This window comes from Halictus rubicundus, unplaced genomic scaffold, assembly GCF_050948215.1.
Source record: "Halictus rubicundus isolate RS-2024b unplaced genomic scaffold, iyHalRubi1_principal scaffold0152, whole genome shotgun sequence".
Taxonomy (NCBI): Eukaryota; Metazoa; Arthropoda; class Insecta; order Hymenoptera; family Halictidae; genus Halictus; species Halictus rubicundus.
The window spans coordinates 407,417-429,334 of NW_027488693.1; the positions used below are offsets into that span (position 1 = coordinate 407,417).

General features: G+C 38.1%; 1 protein-coding gene across 1 annotated transcript; it reads right to left on the reverse strand.

Annotated features, from left to right (window-relative positions):
* Positions 1–19,609: 19,609 nt before the first annotated feature.
* On the reverse strand, positions 19,610–20,959 carry LOC143363845 (uncharacterized). The gene has a single exon (XM_076804376.1). It carries the CDS (start codon positions 20,957–20,959, stop codon positions 19,610–19,612), a length of 1,350 nt encoding a protein of 449 aa, XP_076660491.1.
* Between the last annotated feature and the right edge of the window lie 959 nt (positions 20,960–21,918).

The following is a 21,918-nucleotide window of genomic DNA, read 5'->3' on the forward strand; positions in this document are numbered from 1 at the left end:
TAATTTTATTCGACGAGAATTTATCCGACGAATAAAGATACTTTTTTTTATTCGAAGCGGATTTATTCAAACTACGAGAAATTTTTTCATCTTTCATCTGTATCATTTATTCGAAGGCTTCAAATAAATGCTCGAATAACTTTTGCCGAGTGCCGAGCTTCAAAGACCCAGCGACGACAGACGACATACAATGTAAACGGATGGAGAATCGCGCACGTATGAAAGTTTAAACTTTTAGATTTTTCAATATATCCTCATAAAATTGTGACGAGTGAATGGAGGGGATTTTTCTGATGAAAATGAGGTGAAATTCGAGTATAATCGTACAAGTTTCACTGATACGTAATGTTACGATGAAAATTACAATCTCATTAAAGACAGTCCAAATGATGTCGTGTTTGGACTCATTTTGATCGGGGTATAAGCTGTACAACTCATTCGTATTAACAAAATTGTTCCGATTAAAAACATAAAAGCATAAATTGCCAATAATGCACGATTCTCCATCTGCTTACATTGTAGGCTGTTGGTCGGTCGCTGGTCTTTGAAGTCCCGAGCTCGTAGAGTAGGGAGGTATCGGTGTGAAACAACTACCAATCCAATTGCAAAACTTCTTTATTATTCATTATTTTTTTATGGGACTTGCGGCAAGTAATTCGTGGCATTCTTCTGATTAAAATCACACTAAACACGGTACAAATTGGACTGTATTTAGTATTTTTATCCGTCGATTTATTCGAAGGTTTCGTATAACTTTTGCCAGCTCGACGAATAAACGGCGAAGACGCCCGACGACACCCGATGAGCGCCGAACGTCGAAGACCCAGCGACTGACAAACGGCATACAATGTAAACGTATGGAGGATCGAGCATTATTAGCAATTTATGCTTTTATGTTTTTAATCCGGACAATATTGTTAATACGAATGAGTTGTACAGCTTATATCCCGATCAAAATGAGTCCAAACACGACATCATTTGGACTGTCTTTAATGAAATTGTAATTTTTATCGTAACATTACGTATCAATGAAACTTGTTCGATTACCCTCGAATTTGACCACATTTTAATCAGAAAAATCCCCTCCATTCGCTCGCCACAATTTCATGAGGATATATTGATAAATCTAAAAGTTTAAACTTTCATTCGTGCGCGATTCTCCATCCGCTTACATTGTATGTTGTTTGTCGTCGATGGATCTTTGAATCTCGGCGCTCGGTAAAAGTAATTCGAAGATTTATTAGAAGCCTTCGAATAGAAAATACAGATAAAAGGATTCTATAAATGATGAATGAAACGAAAGAATGTTGTGTCCTTTTAATTTCGTTACGCCTGTTACGCGAGTGCATCGAAGGAGACGTTTCTACATGGGGAAGCTTATATTCAGGTAAATCATATACATACATATATATTATTTTATATTGCATGCGCTTAGTAAATATCGCATTTACTATTATAGAAAGCTAGTGTTCCGTAATCTGCTTATTTTCTCTCTAATCACTTTGCTATCCTATTTCTCGCATACAATGAAGCGGAATGAACGGAAAACTCACTATAAAAAGTGTGCCTATCCCTTTTGTGGTTTAACAAACCGTACTACAACGAACAATATTTCTTTTCATTCATTTCCAACGAGAGATAGTGATAGGTGCGTAACGTGGCTGATTAACTGTGGCGTAGATGATTGGGTGGAAATGTCTGATAAAAAATTACAAAATCAATATGTGTGCAGTCAACATTTTTCTAATCATTCTTTTTACGCGTCGGGTAGACTGCGCAAAGATGCCGTACCGGAAATTTTTCATTCGTCCGATATGAATAATAATAGTTTTAGCACTGAGTCAGACACTATGTCTATACAAAGTTGTAATGGTTTGGAACAGCAGCTAATGGAAACCCAGGTGCAATTAGAGCAAGAGAAGAAAAAATATAAGGCTCTTCGCTTGCAATTGCGGGCAAAGTGTAAGGCAATGAATCGGTTGCAAGATAAGCTTTCTTCAGGCAATATCGATGATACATGTTTGAAGAACGCAATTTCTAAAAGAATTTCCGGGTACTTATTGACATTTGTCATCCTCATATTGTTTAAACTCAAATCGTGGCGAATTTTTTCGAAAAAGGAGCAACAATTATGCATTACAATGCACTACACTTCTCCCGTTTTGTACCATAAAATGCGTGAAATTTTTGGTTTTCATTTGCCAAGTCCATCCACAATTAGACGATGGTTCGGGAAAATCGACATTTGGCCAGGAATTTGTCCAAATTTATTTAACGCGATAAAATTAAAATCTTCTTACATGGAAATTGCAGATCGTAATTCCACCCTTGTATTTGATGAAATGGCCATCAAAAAGTGTCTCGATTTCCACCCAAAACGGCAGGTCATTGAAGGTTTCGAAGATTTAGGATTTTTGGGTAGAAATGTAGCTGTGGGTACACAGGTTCTTGTATTTATGATACGCGGGCTGTTCACTAATTGGAAACAACCTTTGGCTTTCTTTGTATCAAAAACTGGTGTTAAAAAACATGATTTATCAATTATTTTAGATGAAATATTAGATGCATTGCATGAGACAGGTTTGAAAGTCAGAGCAGTTGTTTCCGATCAGGGAAGTAGTTATCAAAGCGTAGCAGATGAACGTGTTTCTGTTGAGAAGCCATTTTTTATAAGAAATGGTCAAAAAATTTATTACATTTTTGATTATTTACATTTATTCAAGAGCATTAGGAATAATTCATTAAATTATGATTTTTCTATTAATGACTGTATAGTTTCGTGGCGCGATGTAGTACTTCTCTGGAGTTTGGAGAAAGATAAAAGTACGCGAGCAGCTTACAAATTATCCGATAAACATTTTTTTCCAAATTCTTTTGATAAAATGAAGTGTAAGCTTGCTCTTCAAGTTTTTAGCAAAAGAGTGTCAGCTGCTATGTTTACCGCTTCACTGACTGGTAGCATTAATACAAATACTGTACAACACACAGCTAGTTTCTTTGAAACGCTTAATGATTTGTTTGGTAATTTAAACAGTCGATCTACCAGTGATCCAAATCCCATGAAGCGTGCTATTTCGCGTTTTAATAACATTGATCAACATTTAATTGCGCATGTTACCAACATGAGCAATTGGTTTGTACTTTCTTCTAACGGTCGTAAAACACATCCATGTCTTTTGCAATTACGGCAATCTATAAATGCCACCTTGCAGTTGTGGAACGATTTAAAAGAAGAAGGCAGTATGTTCCTTATAACATCACGCTTAAACAGCGATTGCATTGAAAATTTTTTTTCCGTTCTTCGAATGCACGGTGGCACCTATGATCGCAATCCTTCGGTAAAAGCGGTGCGTCTTGCAATTCAAAAAAATATATTATTGAATTTGAATCGTAGTATACATAGTGGTAACTGCATGCCTGATGACGATGCACCGTTAATGCCGGGGGATATGATAGCACAATGTGAATCAGCCACGTTGGAATCAGATGCTTCATTGTCTGCTATCCAAGAGAACACAGATGATGATAGTTTTGATGACAATATTGAAATCGATAATATTGAAGAACTGTCAACATCGGTGTGCTAGCTAGAATCGTGTGCGATTGAATACTTTGCAGGGTATATCGCTAAAAAATGTATTGAAAAATCGGGATGTCGTAGGTGTTACGATATGTTTTTGGAGAATAATGCAACGTTCACACGAGACGAGCAACTACTGTTATCCTTTAGAGCATATATTGTACACGATAACATTGAATTTGGGCATCTTTGTGTCCCGAGTGTACATTTTTCGGCCATTTTTAAAATTATAAATAAAACTTTTGACATGGTTTACCCATCCATACGCAGCGAGGCATTCATATTAGATAAACTATCGATATTTTCGATAATTTCACGTTCTGTGGAACAGAAATATCCAAACTGCTTTAACCAAGACGAATGCGCTGAACATAAGAAAGACATTGTATATTTTACATTAACAGTAAAAATTCATAAGGATACAGTGTGGCTCGGCAAGAAATGTAGATGTATAAAAAATTCCGCGAAAACATTTTCCAAATTATCGCATTTCAGACATGTTTAAATTTTTTCATTTTTATCGATAATCCTGTTGGTATTTCAATATACTTTTTAAGTGTGTCTATAATAAATTCATTAAAATCAGTTATTAATCATATTTTCGGAATTTCATGCATAGAGATTTGCGTATACGTTGTGTATATGAAATTCTGGAAACTAGGTTAATAAACATTTTGTAAATGATTTTTTTATAGAAGCAATTAAGAAATATATACAGCTGCATTGTAATATTTGGAATACCAATTGTAGTTGCTTTGGCTCGAGGAATATGGTGATTGTAGTAGTTTTGTTTTGTATGTTTTATTATCATGCAAAGACTTTGTATTATATTCTTAACGATTTTTTTTGCTTGATTTATTCTTTTTTTCACGATTCGGAGTACACTCAATGTTCTTTTACTTAATAAAATGTGTAAATATATAACTTCGTGTATTTTATTGTGGTGTATACGTTTGTACACGTATGCCGATGTTGGTAAACATTTAATGTACTCTGGGATGGATAAGACCTTCTTTCACGCCTTCACGTGGCCCATCCGGTTAATTTTATTACTTTGACCACTGCATGTACTACATCACTGCATTGGGAAGTAATAGAAGAACTAAGATGAAGGAGTGGCATGCTATTACAATTGCATTATACGTATAATGGTATATCTGGTTTTAATAGTAACGTGGCTTGATTTTTAAAGCCCAATAACTAGTAGAATTTATTACATATGTAAAAGTATGTTTTTATGTCTAATTGTAATGTATTCTTTCTAGGAGATCATCTGCGCATATACATATATAATGTACATGTACGTATATGTAGGGAGCATCAAGAAGCACAAATTCACCCACATGCGGAGGAATTCGTATTAAAAACATTATTATGTATTTTTGCTAGTATTTAAATATATCATTATTAATGTTACTTTTTTGGTAAATATTCCGCGTAATTATGTATATTTATTTACACTTTATTCCTACACACTTCCTTAACTTCCTTTTCATTCTATAATATTTATGGCGTGTTTGGACTCATTTTTACCAGAAAAATATTTACAATTTATTGTTCATATTTTCATAACATGACAATAAATTATTACAAAAATTAGATTTTTATTAGCAAGCAATGCTTATGAGCTTGCATTGTTGTGTCCGGCAGCTGCTTGCCTGACTGACAATGAGCCACTGAAATTCTCAAGACCACGATCGGAAGACGAAAGGCAACATTGTAACACATTGCCTATTAATAATGAACAACCAGAACTCAACTGTCTTATTATTAAAAATATCGTAATGAAAATATTATGAGCCGATTGGAGATGTTTTTCTGATAAAAACGAATCTAAATTCGCTATAAATCGGAGAATAACGAAGACTAAATTGATATTGAAAACTCTTATGGAAAACGGTTTCCGGTCTCCGCCGACTCGTAACGTCGTCTGAGCTGCCTGCTCGACTATTCGACGCGTTCCACCGATTAGCGCAATCGATTCCCGGTTCGGCGAAGCGCACATTTTGCTACAACTTTTAAACTAAAAGAAAATATCAATGCGAAATTAGGACTAATTCTTTTTAAAAATCGGGTTTAATGGTGTATACAGAAATAAGTTCTATATTTTTTAAGTAATTTTTTTTTGTCCATTTTTAAGATATAGCCAGATAAGATGATGAAAAGTGCTCCCAAACCAAATTTATTTTTAGTCGCACCATGCTCAACAAAAAATTATAAAAAAAATTCATCAATATTCTACCTAATATCATACACGACTAAGATTTTTTTCATAATTTTTGGTTGCAAAATCGATTTTTAAACAAATCCGAAAGCATAAAATTGACGATTTTATATCGAAGTTTTCAGTTGACCACGTTTATGTTATTATGTTATTTGTGTCTCATCGTGATTATTAATATGAATTTTTTTCGAAAAAACGATTTTGCAAACCAAAAATTATGAAAAAAATCTCAGTCGTGTATGATATTAGATAGAATATTCATGAATTTTTTCGTAATTTTTTGTTGAGCCTGGTGCGACTAAAAATTAATTTGGTTTGGAGGCACTTTTGACCATCTTATCCGGCTTTATCTTAAAAATCAACAATAAAAATTATTTCAGAAATATAGAACATATTTCAGTATACGACATCAAACCCGATTTAAAAAAAATTTCTAGTCCAAATATCGCATTGGTATCTTTTTTAGTTTTAAATTTGTAGCAAAATGTGCGTCTCGCCGAACCGGGAATCGATTGCGGTTCAGGCGCTCGATATTTTGGTAATGTGACGACGATACGTCTGAGTGGGGCCAAGCCGGCGAAAGGGTTTGCCCCCACCCCCGCCGCGTGGGACGGCGCGCCGCGCCGCGGCGACCCATGATTCTGGCATCACGACTGGACGAGTCTGATCGAGCTCGATGAATGCAGTTGTGTTCGTACGTGTCGTACTACATATTGCGTTCGTCGTTTATTTTCTCACTACAAACGTGAAAGAAAATAACGCAACTACATTCTGAGTCACATAGATTGACATCTCGCAGAAAACGATCAACTACATAATTATTGATTAATTAATTCTTAACTCTTTCGAATTTCACAATTAATATTAATCGATATTTTACATGATTCTTTAAAGCTAAAATTTATGTTGTTTAAATGAAATATACATGAAAATATATAGTAAATTTCAATTTAATTTCTTTTTCAAATTCAGTTACAAAATACAGGGTGGCCCACATAACTCTGAACAGCTCAATATCTCGAAAACTATGCCATCGATTTTAAAGTTCTTAGTCTTAAATTGCATGGAACTGAAGGGCCTTTCTGACTACATAAACGTGAAGTGGCCTCCCTTCCCTTTTAACGGGGGAGGGGTGGTACCTTTATAAAATGTTACATATTTAGATTCTACCGGAAAAAACAAGTCAATTTTGTCTGAAACATTTTTTTGTCAGATACTTCCATGATGAGATATAACAGTTTGAAGTTTCGAGTTGTAGGTACTTGAAGCGCTCGGAAATAGCGTTATGGAATTATGCGCGCTTGAGTCCTTTGCTTATTCGTGAAGAAATAAAATGTACTTTAAATTAAATGTTCAAAATGTCCTCCACGGGCTTGTAAACATTTATTTACTCGAAACATCAAAGTTGTTCTAACACTTTTTAACATTTCGGGAGTCACTGAAGCGCAAGCGTCATGTATTCTTTGTTTCATATCCTCTTTTGTCGTCGGCGGTTCAAACATAACTTTGTCCTTTACATATCCCCATAAGAAAAAATCTAATGGTGTTAGATCGGGGGATCGAGGAGGCCATTGACGAGGTCCCCCACGATCTATCCATTTGTTCCCAAATTTTTCGTTCAAAAATTGCCTGGTGATGATTGCAAAATGTGGAGGAGCGCCGTCTTGTTGGAACCACATTTCTCTTCTAACGTGCAGTGGCACATCTTCCAAAAGCGCAGGCAAATGATTTTTTAAGAAATCACAATAACTTGCAGATGTTACAGTTTCTTGAAAAAAATAAGGTCCAATCACAAAATCTCCTATTAGGCCACACCAAACATTTAAAGACCATCGATGTTGAAAGGGAACACATCGCATCCAATTTGGGTTTTCCACGGCCCAATAATGCAGATTATGTCTATTTACATGCCCTGAATTCATAAAAGTGGCCTCATCGGAAAAAAGTATTATGCACAAAAAGTCATTTTCCACAACACCCTGCAGCCACTCACAAAATCTTACGCGGTGATCGTAATCTGCTATCGAAAGCTCTTGTGATAAAACCATGTGATATGGATGATATACTTTTGCCGTTTCAAAATTCGTTGAATTGATGAACGACTAATATGTGATGTTTGTGCAAGTGTACGTTCACTAATATGAGGATTTAATGTAATTGCAGCAAGAATACTGGCACTATTATTTTCATTAGTGACAGCTTTAGGTTTATTGCGAGTTTTTTTTACACAATTCACCGTGCTCGCGAAGCCGCTTTTCTAAATTATGAAATGTTGCATGACATTTTTTGATCCCATAACGTTCAAATAACACCTAACGTTAATAACATATTCACTTCTGTGTCAAAAGTAGCCATAATCACAATGTTACTGCTTGAATAACAGCTCTAAACTGAAAACATTTTCATAGATAAGTGAGTCAAACTCAAGTATTGTAAATATTGTTGTTTGTGTTTCTTCATGAATAAGCAAAGGACTCAAGCGCGTATAATTCCATAACGCTATTTCCGAGCGCTTCAAGTACCTGCAACTCGAAACTTCAAACTGTTAGATCTCATCATGGATGTATCTGACAAAAAAATGTTTCAGACAAAATTGACTTGTTTTTTCCGGTAGAATCTAAATATGTAACATTTTATACGGGGTTCCATTTAAAATTACAAAGGCACCTCCCCTCCCCCATTAAAGGGGAAGGGAGGCCACTTCACGTTTATGTAGTCAGAAAGGCCCTTCAGTTCCATGCAATTTAAAACTAAGAACTTTAAAATCGATGGCATAGTTTTCGAGATATTGAGCTGTTCAGAGTTATGTGGGCCACCCTGTATATTCAAAATGGATGCGCATCAATAGTGTTAAAAAATTATAGAAATACGAATAATAATTATACGTATGGAGAAATGTATAAATAAAATGTATAAAATAAATGTATGAAAATTGTATTTCTATAATTTGAAAATGTGGTATCTATATTTATTTAATGTTATATTTGTAATAATTAATATTATATTTTTTATGACATCTAATAAAAAAATATAATTTGAACATATAGTCATCCCGTACATAACTCGTCAATCATTTGTATTTGACCAGATTTTATCATTCTTGTGGATCTAGTTCCAGCAGTTATCGTTCGTCAGCGTAGAGGGCGTAAGAAAACCAGTTGTTTACATATGAGACACGAAGCCCCATATGGTGATTGGTCTAGTCCTATACCTCGTCTGTGCTGGGACCCACTTTGAGACTCACAGTTTAACACGGGGGCTGGCAATCTTTGTTTATATATATCTCGTCGGTGCCCCAACGTCGAGATACTCTCGTCAGTTGTGGAACTAAGAACGTGGAACTATCACTGATCCACCGACGAGATGTATATAAAGACTGCCAGCACCGACGAGATATATATAAAGACTGCCAGCCCCCGTGTTAAACTGCGTGTCTCAAAGTGGGTCCCAGGTGGGTACTGGGAGCGGTCGGTAACGGCCCCAATGTCGAGATACTCTCGTCGGTTGTGGAACTAAGAACATTTGCTCGTGAATTATGGAAAAAACGTCAGTGACAGAGGCAATAAATAAACGTATAATGCGTAGAATGAAAATAATTATCTTTTATTGTATAATTTCATTACACTCTTATTGCCTTCTTATTTTCCATATTGTTCACCATTGTAATCATTATTTTATAATCGATAATTTATAGGTGTAATTAATTAATTTGGAACTTCTTGCGATATTTATAAAATAATGATTATTCAACAAAATATATTCTGTAATAGTTATAGAATAAAAAAAAAGAATAAATACAATATTCAAGTAATGTGGCGGACCCCTTGGAGAAGGGTTGATCGGACCCAGGTAGGAGCGTCGTCTGCGGGCTGGGACCTTGGACGCACTTGGTCGCCAGGCCCAAGCTCTTCCCGAGCGCACACTTAGTCGCCGGAAGTCTGTTCCTACCTGGGGTGCACATTTGGCGACCAGGTTCGGGGTTTTTCCTTGGCGTGCACATTTGGCCGCCAACCCTTGACTTTCGCCAGGACACGGATGTTCGGTGCAAGGACACGAACTTTCTCCAAGGGGCACGTACAGGAAGCGACATCCCCACTCCAGAAGTTTTCTTGTTCGAAGGAAATTCCTGGAGGATATAAGCGCGGATTCTGACGGATGACAGGGTCAGTCAGTCAGTCAGTTCAAGTCAGTCAGTCGTTGTGAGAAGTCGTCATTCGCCGTCAGTTGTTCGTAGTCGTTTATCCGTAGTTCTTGTTTCATTGTTATTTCATTTTCTTTGTTCCTTGTTACGTCGTTGAGTTTTTGTTATTTCATTAATAAATGGTTATTGTTATATTGGGTGAATCCTTTACTGAACACCCAAACCACAACACATACCAAAAGGAAATAAAAATTTTTTTATCTTTTATTCGTTACTCGAAATTTTTATTTAGATAAATATTTTGCCCAACTCTGGTTGAGCTTAGCTCGGCTCGATTGTGCGAGTCGAGTCGAGTACTCGCACGATGCGAGCTACCCGCACCGATGCGAGCTATCCGCACCGATGCGAGCTGCTCGAAATAAAATCAGGCGTAAAATGACATGATGCGAGTTACAGCGGGAAGATCAGCACATCGATATTATCAAGCATTTTAGTATATTGACAATGCTAAATGTTTGCGATGTTTTATTATATATTTTGATAGTGAAATGTTGATTCAGAATTTGTATAACCCTTATTGAAAATAATTATGCAATAACAACTATTTCCTAGATTTATGTAAATAACTAGCTGTGATCTGTAAAGAACGGTATTTTATATATTCCTTTATATTATACTCCGGGGTTCAGTGTACAGTCGTAAAAATGTGTTGTTGCAAAATTGTTTATAATGTTAAAAATTAACGTTAAGCTTCGTTAAATAGTTTTTGAAAGGAATGGATATATAAATATTGTATAATATTGATGTGTATTTATACGAGGTCGCCGCCGCGTCTACAATGTATGCTGGCGGTTCGTCGGCGTGCTCTTTGCACAGGCCGCCACACTGGTACTCGCACCAAAGGTCAAAAGACTGAATTCTGGTAAGCTGAGAAAAACTGTTTGACAGAATCTGAGCTAACTAACCTGAGAATAGATTGTCTTAGACTTTTATATTTTTCGATAATGAATAACTAGCTAGTGGCTCGATGGGGAGGGAAGAGCAAAACGCATACGCGTGCCGGTAGATTAAATACTCAGAGCGGGTGACCTAAGTGGGCGAGTGCAGGCGAGAGCCGGTCATAAACCTTAGCTCGCTGACGAGAGCCCTACTGTCCCATTGTACGGAAGTACACTTTTTAGAAGAAATGGCCGAGATAACGAACCAAAAAGGCAGTAAACCATTTTCACACTGCACAATTATAAACATGGAGATAGCGCAGGTTGCTTAGCGAGAAACGTGCGGCCGCTTCTCGTTATACATTATGCAGTCAGTCTCATAATTGATGGCAGACACTTTAAATCAGAATAACTTTTTTTATAAATCGACCAAACGACTTCAGCTGTTCTGCCAAACTAGATAGATTAATTTACTAGATGACATGTAATGAAAACGCAGGAAAAATTGCGTTATATAATTGCGTTAATTGTCGAGCTAGGAAGTAGATTTAACTTTGCTGCCACTACGAATTATTTGGTAGTTAGCATGATTTTGGACCATCGTATAAAAGATCGACTGTTATCCATGGAGAAGAGCCAACAATTGCAAATTGAAAAAAGATTTAGATTAAAATATTAACTAAACAGAAAGTATGACGAGTGTTGAACGTAGACATCAGATCCTTTTAAAAGGGCCTAGCCGATTTATGGTCAAAACTGCCCTTAGAGGAAAAACCCCTCTGAGTAAAATTTCAACCCCCTATCTTGCCCATGAGGTTAGTTACAGGGTAAATTAGATTTCGCGGTTCTCCGCGTATTTCCCGCACTCTGATGCTTTCTAAAATTCTGAAAAAAATGTGACATATTTTGGATTCTAAGGCTGATTTTTGATAATTTTTTCAGATTTTTTTGTTACAAACTGTGGTCGTAAAAAAAATGAAAAACCTCCAAAAAATCGGAAAAATGCAGATTTCTCAAAAATTTGAAAACATGCTATTCTACTGTTTAGTTCCTTGTTAAAGTACTATAACAGGCAGTGTCGTCAATTTTTTTTAGATTTTTTGTTGTGGGACATCATCGTCAAAAAACAATAAAAACCGAATTTTTTCGACGTTTTTGCTATTAGGAGGAAAGTTACACTTGTTGGTTTTATCGCAGCTATATATTAAGTAATTTTTAGCATTATTAAATTGAAACAAGTAATTCTTTGACCTAAGAAATGTGATTTAAGAGAAAGAATAAATTGTATTTTGTGTGATATATACCAGAATGTTCGTAAAGTTTTGTAACATCGCCGGACGTCGAACTAAGGAGCGGATACGCTGGGGTTCTTATCCCGTCGGTGGTAAATGTTTTTTCCCATACATCATCTTTATTTTTTCAATTTCTTATATTATTTATTCATGTGATTTTAACAATATTTTTTTAATGTTTTAAAAATATTGAAGTAACATTGATTAGGCAATGAATATTTATATTATTGTGTTCGTCTACGATTTCCGCCAGATATGAAATTGCTTGTGAAAATTGGTAAGATTCCGTGAAAAGAATTTTGAAATCTACGTCTGTCATTTCCAGAAAATCAAGAAATCAATACTGTTTGAAATGGAATCTTTTTGCGGTTCCAATTGTTTTGACCATCTTAATCGGCTATGCCCTTTTAAATCTTATCACCTATACTTGCACAGTACCGAATGACAGGCTGTTGGAACTTCCAACTTCCAACTTGGTTTCACGTTAATTTTCAACATTATAAACAATTTTGCGACAACACATTTTTACGACTGTACAGTGAACCGGAGTATAATCTAAAGGAATATATAAAATACCGTTCTTTACAGATCACATCTAGTTATTTACATAAATCTAAATAGTTGTTATTGCATAATTATTTTCAATAAGGGTTATACAAATTCTGAATCAACATTTCACTATCAAAATATATAATAAAACATCGCAAACATTTAGCATTGTCAATATACTAAAATGCTTGATAATATCAATGTGCTGATCTTCCTGCTGTAACTCGCATCATGTCATTTTACGCCTGATTTTATTTCGAGCCGTTCGCTTCGTTGCGAGCAGCTCGCATCGTGCGAGTACTCGACTCGACTCGAAAAGCGAGTCCCGGCTCGACTGGACCCGAGCTCGGCTCGCAAATGCGAGCTTGGCTGCAGGCCTAGTGCCAGGTGGGTGCTGGGATCGGTCGGTAACGGCCCCAATGTCGAGATACTCTCGTCGGTTGTGGAACTAAGAAAGTGGAACTATCACTGATCTCAAATACCAACATCGCTAAACATGCCGCGCTCGCTACCTAAATAGAACATTTGCTCGTGAATTACGGAAGAAACGTCAGTGACATAGGCAATAAATAAACGGATAATGCGTAGAATGAGAATAATTATTTTTTATTGTATAATTTCATTACACTATTATTGCCTTCTTATTTTCCATATTATTCACCATTGTAATCATTATTTTATAATCGATAGTTTATAGGTGAAATTAATTAATTTGGAATTTATTGCGATATTTATAAAATAATGATTATTCAACAAAATATATTCTGTAATAGTTATAGAATAAACAAAAAGAATAAATACAATATTCAAGTAATGACAAAATTCAATCGTTCTTATTGTGATCCGTAGTAACAACCACAGAAAATTATTTTTTTACTTATTTAACCGATAATACCACTTCTAATGCTGGACTGCAATTATTCAAGTAAAGGTAGTAACGAAATAAAAGTGTTATGTAATGAAACTAACTTTCGACGGATCTTATCCATATAAAGCTATTTGGTGGCAGTATTATTGCTATTTGTACAGACACACAGATACACAGATTCTTATATCTTGCAATGCACGTTGTTTTTTTCTCCGTCAACCGATTTCGATGAAATTTTCAGCTTCTGTATCCCTAACATAGAGGTAGAGATAAAAGTTTTGAAAAGTGTCTGTCATTTTAAGTTTTAATTATAATTGTATTGATTGCTATTTTTTATACCTTATAGAATTGTTTCTTTACATTTAATATTCTTTATATTTTATCAGCAATAAACTTTATGTATAATCATTAATGGTATTGTTAAATTTAATTTTCTGTGAGTAATTGTCAATACATATACATTAGTAACCACATCTAGAGTTTTGCCCGAAATTCGGCTATTTGTCAGCAGCGAAAACCAATCTGTCGAACTCGAGACGGGAAGGATACGCCGCATCTCTTTCTTTTCATATGCTGTCCTTTTTTTGCGTCCGAAACTTCCTTCGTTCATTACACAAGTAAATATCATCGGAATTTTGTCATATTTGGTACCGTTTTCCGTAGAAAAATGCCACGAGTATGTTGGTGAAAGTCCGATAGAAAAATAATTAATAATGAAAAAGTTTATTTTTTTATTTAAAGGCCTGAGCTCACGCCAGTCTTTCATCTTTTCCGAACGCTTCGACTCTCCGCGGCTCTTTCTTTCCCATACGCTGTCCTTCTTCGCGTCCGAAACATCAATCGTTCATTACACAAGTAATTATCATCGGAATTATATCATATTAAGTTTCATTTTAATCAGAAAAATGTCACGAATATGTTGGTAAAAGTTAAAAAAAAGAAAATAACGAAAAATAAAGAAGCTTTGTGATTGGATTAGTAGTGGTCTTCTGGTCTCACACCGATATAGCCGACAATGTGTGGTCCACTCCTCGGGGATGACGTTTCTCTAGTTTCGCTGTCCGCTTCTCCGTGCAACATTATATCGTAGACGGATATTCTCTCCTTTTGAATGCCAGTCATTTTGGTGTGCCCAGAGTTGGGCATTATTAGATAAAAATTATTTAAATAACGATTCGAATAAAAGATACTTCATCTTTATTCGTTATTCGAAGGTTCGAATGAAAAAGGTATCTTTATTCGACGAGTATCGAATAAATAATTTTATTCGACGAGAATTTATCCGACGAATAAAGATACTTTTTTTTATTCGAAGCGGATTTATTCAAACTACGAGAAATTTTTTCATCTTTCATCTGTATCTTTTATTCGAAGGCTTCAAATAAATGCTCGAATAACTTTTGCCGAGTGCCGAGCTTCAAAGACCCAGCGACGACAGACGACATACAATGTAAACGGATGGAGAATCGCGCACGAATGAAAGTTTAAACTTTTAGATTGTGCAATATATCCTCATGAAATTGTGACGAGCGAATGGAGGGGATTTTCCTGATGAAAATGAGATCAAATTCGGGTGTAATCGACCAAGTTTCACTGATACGTAATGTTACGATAAAAATTACAATCTCATTAAAGACAGTCCAAATGATGTCGTGTTTAGACTCATTTTGATCGGGATGAGCTCTACAACTCATTCGTATTAACAATATTGTTCTGATTAAAAACATAAAAGCATAAATTGCCAATAATGTTGGATTCTCCATCTGCTTACATTGTAGGCTGTTGGTCGGTCTTTATAAAAAAATCTTTATTCGTCGAATAAATTCATTACGTGCGGAATAGAGATAACATAATTATTTTTATTTGACGCGTAACAAATCATTTTTTATCTTTTATTCGCTGTTTGAAATGTCTATTTCAATAAAAATTTGCCCATCTTTGCTTCTACAATTATATTATTTTATATTATATTAATTCATCCACGTGATTCTCTCTCAAACTCTATACTATTCGGAATAGTACGTTAAATAAACGCTACTCTGGTTTTCAACATATTTCTGTTCCCACAGATCGATTCTTGGAACAATTATCTATAAAAAAAAGTGTAAGGAAATAATGCTTGTTCATGAAATATTTTTAAATTACAAATTAAGGTATCTCATATGGAAGTAGAAATTGATTTTCCTAAAATTATGCTTTAATAATTTCTTACGTAAAATATTTTGACGAATTTTTCGTCCTTGATATTAGTTTTACTTTTAATATTTTAGATCTTAAAAAGCAACACTAAAAAAAAATATCTTTTTAATTTGAATACGTTTGTCGGAGAATGTAACATTTGATAATCGATATGGGTCCGTGATGATTCACCTTCTCAGCGACGAGAAGTTCCTTAGTGGTCTTCTGCACCGACGAGATACCGTCGTTGGCCTTCTGTTTCTTACTCCAGCCAAAATCTATCCTAGAGAGCGGTAGACAACACCGTATTTTTCGAGCGACACATTCTCCCGTAAGGCTGTCAGTCTTTATATATATCTCGTCGGTGGATCAGTGCACCCACGAGATATATATGTAGGATCATACGGACCACGGAATGACAAAAAACCATTGGTATTTTAAAGAGTGAATATATTTAACAAAAAAAAAAGGAACAAAAGACAAGGTATAAACAAGAGATATTCGAAGCGCGCTTCTCCACGTCTCGACGAGAACTGCCCGATACCGAACATCTCCCAAACTCGCCAGCTCGTCCACATTGTCTGTTATTGTAACGCGGCGGCCGCGATCGGGCCGCTCGGGTCCGCGCGGGTCCTTTACTCCCGCCGACAAACGATGCCGCCGAACGCGCGCGGAACGAAGGCACAAGGAAACGACACAGCCGCGCACGGGAGTTTATCTTTCACGCGCGGCACTCGAATCATTCTCGGACACGCACTGGACCTACAACCGGCCGTCCTGCTCGGGTATCGTCCTCGATACCTCACAGCTTAATCTTCCAGATGGTCGTCAACCTCCAGGGCGTTATCTTCATCGCTGTTATTAAACACCTCATTCCAATCGGTTAATCTCGTCCATGGTTTCATAAGGTCAGCCGCTGAACTTGTTTTGTTTGGGCCCTCATGATCTCCCACCTTCTCCACAATGTATCGGTCACCCCTCATTGTGCTCGTTACTCTGTAAGGTCCTAAAAATTTCGGGTGCAATTTCGCACCTCCCCCAAATTGTGTCCTTTGTATGGCTACAAGGTCATCAACCTTAAATTTTCTCGCTTTTTTCCTCTTCCTGTCGTACGTCTTTTTATTCTCTCTCTGGACGTTGAGAATATTCTTCCTGGCTTCGTCTCGTAAATTAGTGCGTTTTTCCTCGTATACCTTAATAAATTCTTCTTCTATTAGTTCTCTCAACTGCTGGTCATCCTTCAACCTCATTTTCTCTCCAATCATCAACTCAAAAGGAGTCATCTGCGTGCTCCTACTGAATGTTGAATTCATAAATTGTTGCACCTGATCCACGTGTTTCCACCATTCCATAGGATTGGATATCGCCATCTTGGTTAACATGGGGATGATGACGCGGTTCATCCTTTCAACCTGTCCGTTTCCCCTCGGGATGCCCGTGGTGATTAAAACATGCTCGATGTTTTCCGTTGCACAATACTCCTTAAACACATTAGCGGTGAACGCCGTTCCGCGGTCCGAAATTATGCGTCTAGGATTCCCGAAAACGGTCGCTTGCTTCTTTAATTTATCGACAACTTCGTTTGCAGTCGTCGACTTCGTCGGGTAGATCCACACAAACTTCGTGAATGCGTCTACAACCACCAACAAATGGTTATATGCCTTTCTCGTGGATGGCATCGGCCCTAGATGATCCACGTGATACGTGTCCAACGGTGTAGCTCCTTTCTCGATTGGATTTAGTAGTCCATCGCTCTTTCCGTATTTTCTTTCTGCCAACAAGCACTTGACACAGTTCCCAATCACCTTCTGAATTTTCTGTCGCATATTAGGAAACCAAAATTCTCGTTTTAACGCAAATTCGATTTTCTTCCATCCAAAATGTCCTTGCTCGTGTGCCTGCTTTATTACATCGTACTGCATAATTTTGGGTATCACCATGAGGTCGACTCCACCATCTTCTCGGTACAAGATTCCTCGTTTAGACATCGAAAAGTCCGTGTGTCGCCCGGCCTGAACAGCGTCGATCGTCTTTTTTAATTCAGGATCGTCTTGCTGAGCTCTCTGAATTGTTTCAATTAACCCGTTTCGGCCCTCCTGCACTAGAAAGACTTCAACAGGATTCCTGCTTAGTGCGTCAACGTGGCGCATCGATGCTCCTGGTCGATGCTCGATCGTGTAATCGAACTGATCGATTAAAAGTGCCCAATGCGACACTCTTAAACATAAATCCTTTTTCTTCATCGTTAACACGAAGGCTTTGCAGTCCGTCACTATTTTAAACTTTACGTCCAGTAGGTACACGCGAAACTTCTTTAGAGCTTTAACCACAGCTAGAATCTCCAATTCGTAGCTTGTGTATCTCTCTTCGGCGGGTGTCGTCTTCCAGCTGGCGTAATACACAGGATGCAACTTACCGCCTTCCGAATCTTTTTGGAGCAGCACTGCTCCAAGTCCACCCATGCACGCATCTGTGTGCAGCTCCGTCTCCGCTCCGACTCGATACAGCTTCAACACTGGTTCTTCAGTTAGCGCTGACTTTAAACTGTCAAACGCCATTTGTTGCTCCGACCCGAACTCAAACTTTTCACTGTTTCTTAGCAACTGTGACAACGGTCGCGCACGCACGGAAAATTGGGGAATAAATTTCCGGAAATACCCCGTGAGTCCCAAAAAACTCTGCACCTGTTTTATAGTTCTGGGTATCGGGAACTTCGACACTGCCAACGTCTTTTTTGGAGAGGGTTGTATCTGACCTGCCTCCACAATGTACCCTAAATACTCTACTTTGTCCACTAGTAATTTACACTTCTTCCAATTTATTTCTAAACCGAATTGACTCGCCGTTTGCAACACAGTTTTCAGTTTTTCTAAGCCTTCACGTTCGTCTTTCGAAGGAATGATTAAATCATCGAGGTAAACTAACACCACGCCACTTGTTATCAAGGAACGAAAGATTACACGTATGTGTCTCTGAAAAACAGCCGGCGAATTACACAATCCGAATGGCACTTTTAAAAATTCATAATGTCCATCGGGGACCACGAACGCCGTGTATTTTACACTGTCTTCCTCAACTGGCACATGAAAAAAACCGTCTTTCAAATCCAACGTGGAGAATAATCTCGCATCTTGCAGTCGATCCAGTTGATCCTCAATTAGCGGCAAAGGGTTTCTGTCCTTGATGATTTTCTTGTTCAGGACTCGATAGTCGACACACAGTCTCGGTTGCCCATTATTTTTTGTGACCAGCACAATTGGACTAGCAAAATCTGATACACTCGGCCTCACTATTCCGTCGTCCATCCACTTATCGATGATTCCGTTCACCTGCTTCTTCTGTTCGGCTGATAGTCGCCGAGGATTCTGGAACACGGGGGCATCGTCTTGGAGTACTATACGCATTTCCACTCCCGTATGTTTAGTATGCGTCGGCGTATAATTTTCAACGATTTCTTTCACCTCTGCTTTGATTTCGGGATCGGCTATATGTTGAATTTCGACGTTATGCTCATCCTCCGGTTCCTCATAAGCGTTAATCGCTAATACCTTCCAGCCACCTTCCTCCAACTGCGTCTCTTCCGATTCCAATTTCACCAGCGTCGCTTGTCTATGTCTCGTGCGCACTTCAACATGATCTGACAATTCTCCGCCGACCAGCATGTCGTGACCCAGGAAGTCATCCGGCACGACGTCAAAATTGAAATTAAACGACAACCCATCGATCACAACCTCTGCTCGAAAGCGTCCCAACGTGCGTCGATTCACAGTACCCACTCCGTCGAAAGAAATGGTTTTGCGTTCGAGAGGCGGCGCTCCAAGTTGTACATAAAAGCTGGATCACACTAAATGTAAATCGCTGCCACCATCCAGCACGGCCGTCACTTCCTTATTTAAAATTTCTACCTTTTTGTACGTCTTCTTATCAGTTGATGCCAGCAAATCACATCGTGGTTTCTCCGTTCCTTCCTTCCTTTCTTTGTTCGCACCGTGAGACTTTGTACATTTTGACGAAACGTGTCCGAATTCGCCACATCCGAAACACTTTGGACCTTTAACTTTATGCGGACAGTACAGACTTATGTGCGTCTTACTTCCGCAATTAAAGCAATGCTCGGATTTTTCATCGCTTTGTGCCTGAGTTGGTCTCTTCGTTTTTTCATACTTCTGGATTCTTGCACTCGTCTTCAGTCTGGAATTATTCTTTAGCGTCTCGTACTGATTTAATTTCTTCCTCAGCTCCTTCACTGTAGAGGCGGTGTACAAAATCGTTTTGCTCACTTCATCGTCTTGAATCCCGTCAATTATATATTGGATTTTCGCTTCTATTTCAATTTCCGCGTGGCTGGCCATTTCCAAAACGCGATACACGTACGCTTGGTATGACTCATCGTGCCTCTTCTTCACCTTACTTAATTGGTCGTGAACTTGCTTACTATTTACCGTATTTGAAAATTCTTTGATGAGCTCTTTCCTCAATTTTGTCCAGGTTTTCGCATGACATTCGAAATTGACAAATAGCTTCGCTGAGCCCTTTAACAACCGTTTACAGTATATAACTTTCTGAGTTTCCGACCAGTCACACATCTCTGCCGTTTCTTCAAACATTACAAACCATCTGTGAATGTTCTCGCTTCCATCGCCACTAAAAGTCTCTAACGCATCTTCAACATCTTTGAACGTTAGTACGTTACGGGAGAATCCGACATCTCGAGAATGTTTACGATTTCCCACGTCGTTTCGTCTGGAATTTTTCACCACTTTTTCCACTTCTTCATCTTCAGCGTCATCTTCATTGTCGTCTTCATCTTCATTGTCGTCTTCATCTTCATTGTCGTCATCGTCTTCGTCGTCATCATCCTCGTCGTCATCATCCTCGTCGTCATCATCCTCGTAGGCTGCCTTCAGCCTCCCCACCAACTCGGCCTTCTTACCTGTCACCTTCAGGCCCAAGGCGCGGAGTCTCGTCTTGACTTCGTCTTTAGAGAGCGCGTCGAAATTCTCTTCGTCACCGTCATCATTTCCATCGTCTTTCGTCTTTTCTGCGTTCTGCATGGCCTTTCTCAGTCTAACGGCCAGCACGGCCTTAGATCCTTTTATCGAGCGGCCAAGCTCCTGCAGCCTGTCTCGCAGCTCCTCGGTCGTCATCGATTCGACAGCGGGACCACATTCCCCACTCGAGAACGGCATCTTGACACCCTAAATACACTGCGTAATATAAATCTTCTTGCGGCCGTCTGCCTATCACGCACTGCACAACACCGTACAAAGCTACCGTCCAGAATGAGGTTCTGCACGACCACTGCGTCACACTTCTTAAACAACGCGAATATTCACGCACAACCAATAAGTAATTCTGCCAACATATGATCCGATTCGATCCCGGACGAGCCCCCACTATTGTAGGATCATACGGACCACGGAATGACAAAAAACCATTGGTATTTTAAAGAGTGAATATATTTAACAAAAAAAAAAGGAACAAAAGACAAGGTATAAACAAGAGATATTCGAAGCGCGCTTCTCCACGTCTCGACGAGAACTGCCCGATACCGAACATCTCCCAAACTCGCCAGCTCGTCCACATTGTCTGTTATTGTAACGCGGCGGCCGCGATCGGGCCGCTCGGGTCCGCGCGGGTCCTTTACTCCCGCCGACAAACGATGCCGCCGAACGCGCGCGGAACGAAGGCACAAGGAAACGACACAGCCGCGCACGGGAGTTTATCTTTCACGCGCGGCACTCGAATCATTCTCGGACACGCACTGGACCTACATATATATATAAAGACTGCCAGCCCCCATGTTAAACTGCGAGTCTCAAAGTGGGTGCCAGGTGGGTGCTGGGAGCGGTCGGTAACGGCCCTAATGTCGAGATACTCTCGTCGGTTGTGGAACTAAAAGAACATTTGCTCGTGAATTATGGAAAAAACGTCAGTGACAGAGGCAATAAATAAACGTATAATGCGTAGAATGAAAATAATTATCTTTTATTGTATAATTTCATTACACTCTTATTGCCTTCTTATTTTCCATATTGTTCACCATTGTAATCATTATTTTATAATCGATAATTTATAGGTGTAATTAATTAATTTGGAACTTCTTGCGATATTTATAAAATAATGATTATTCAACAAAATATATTCT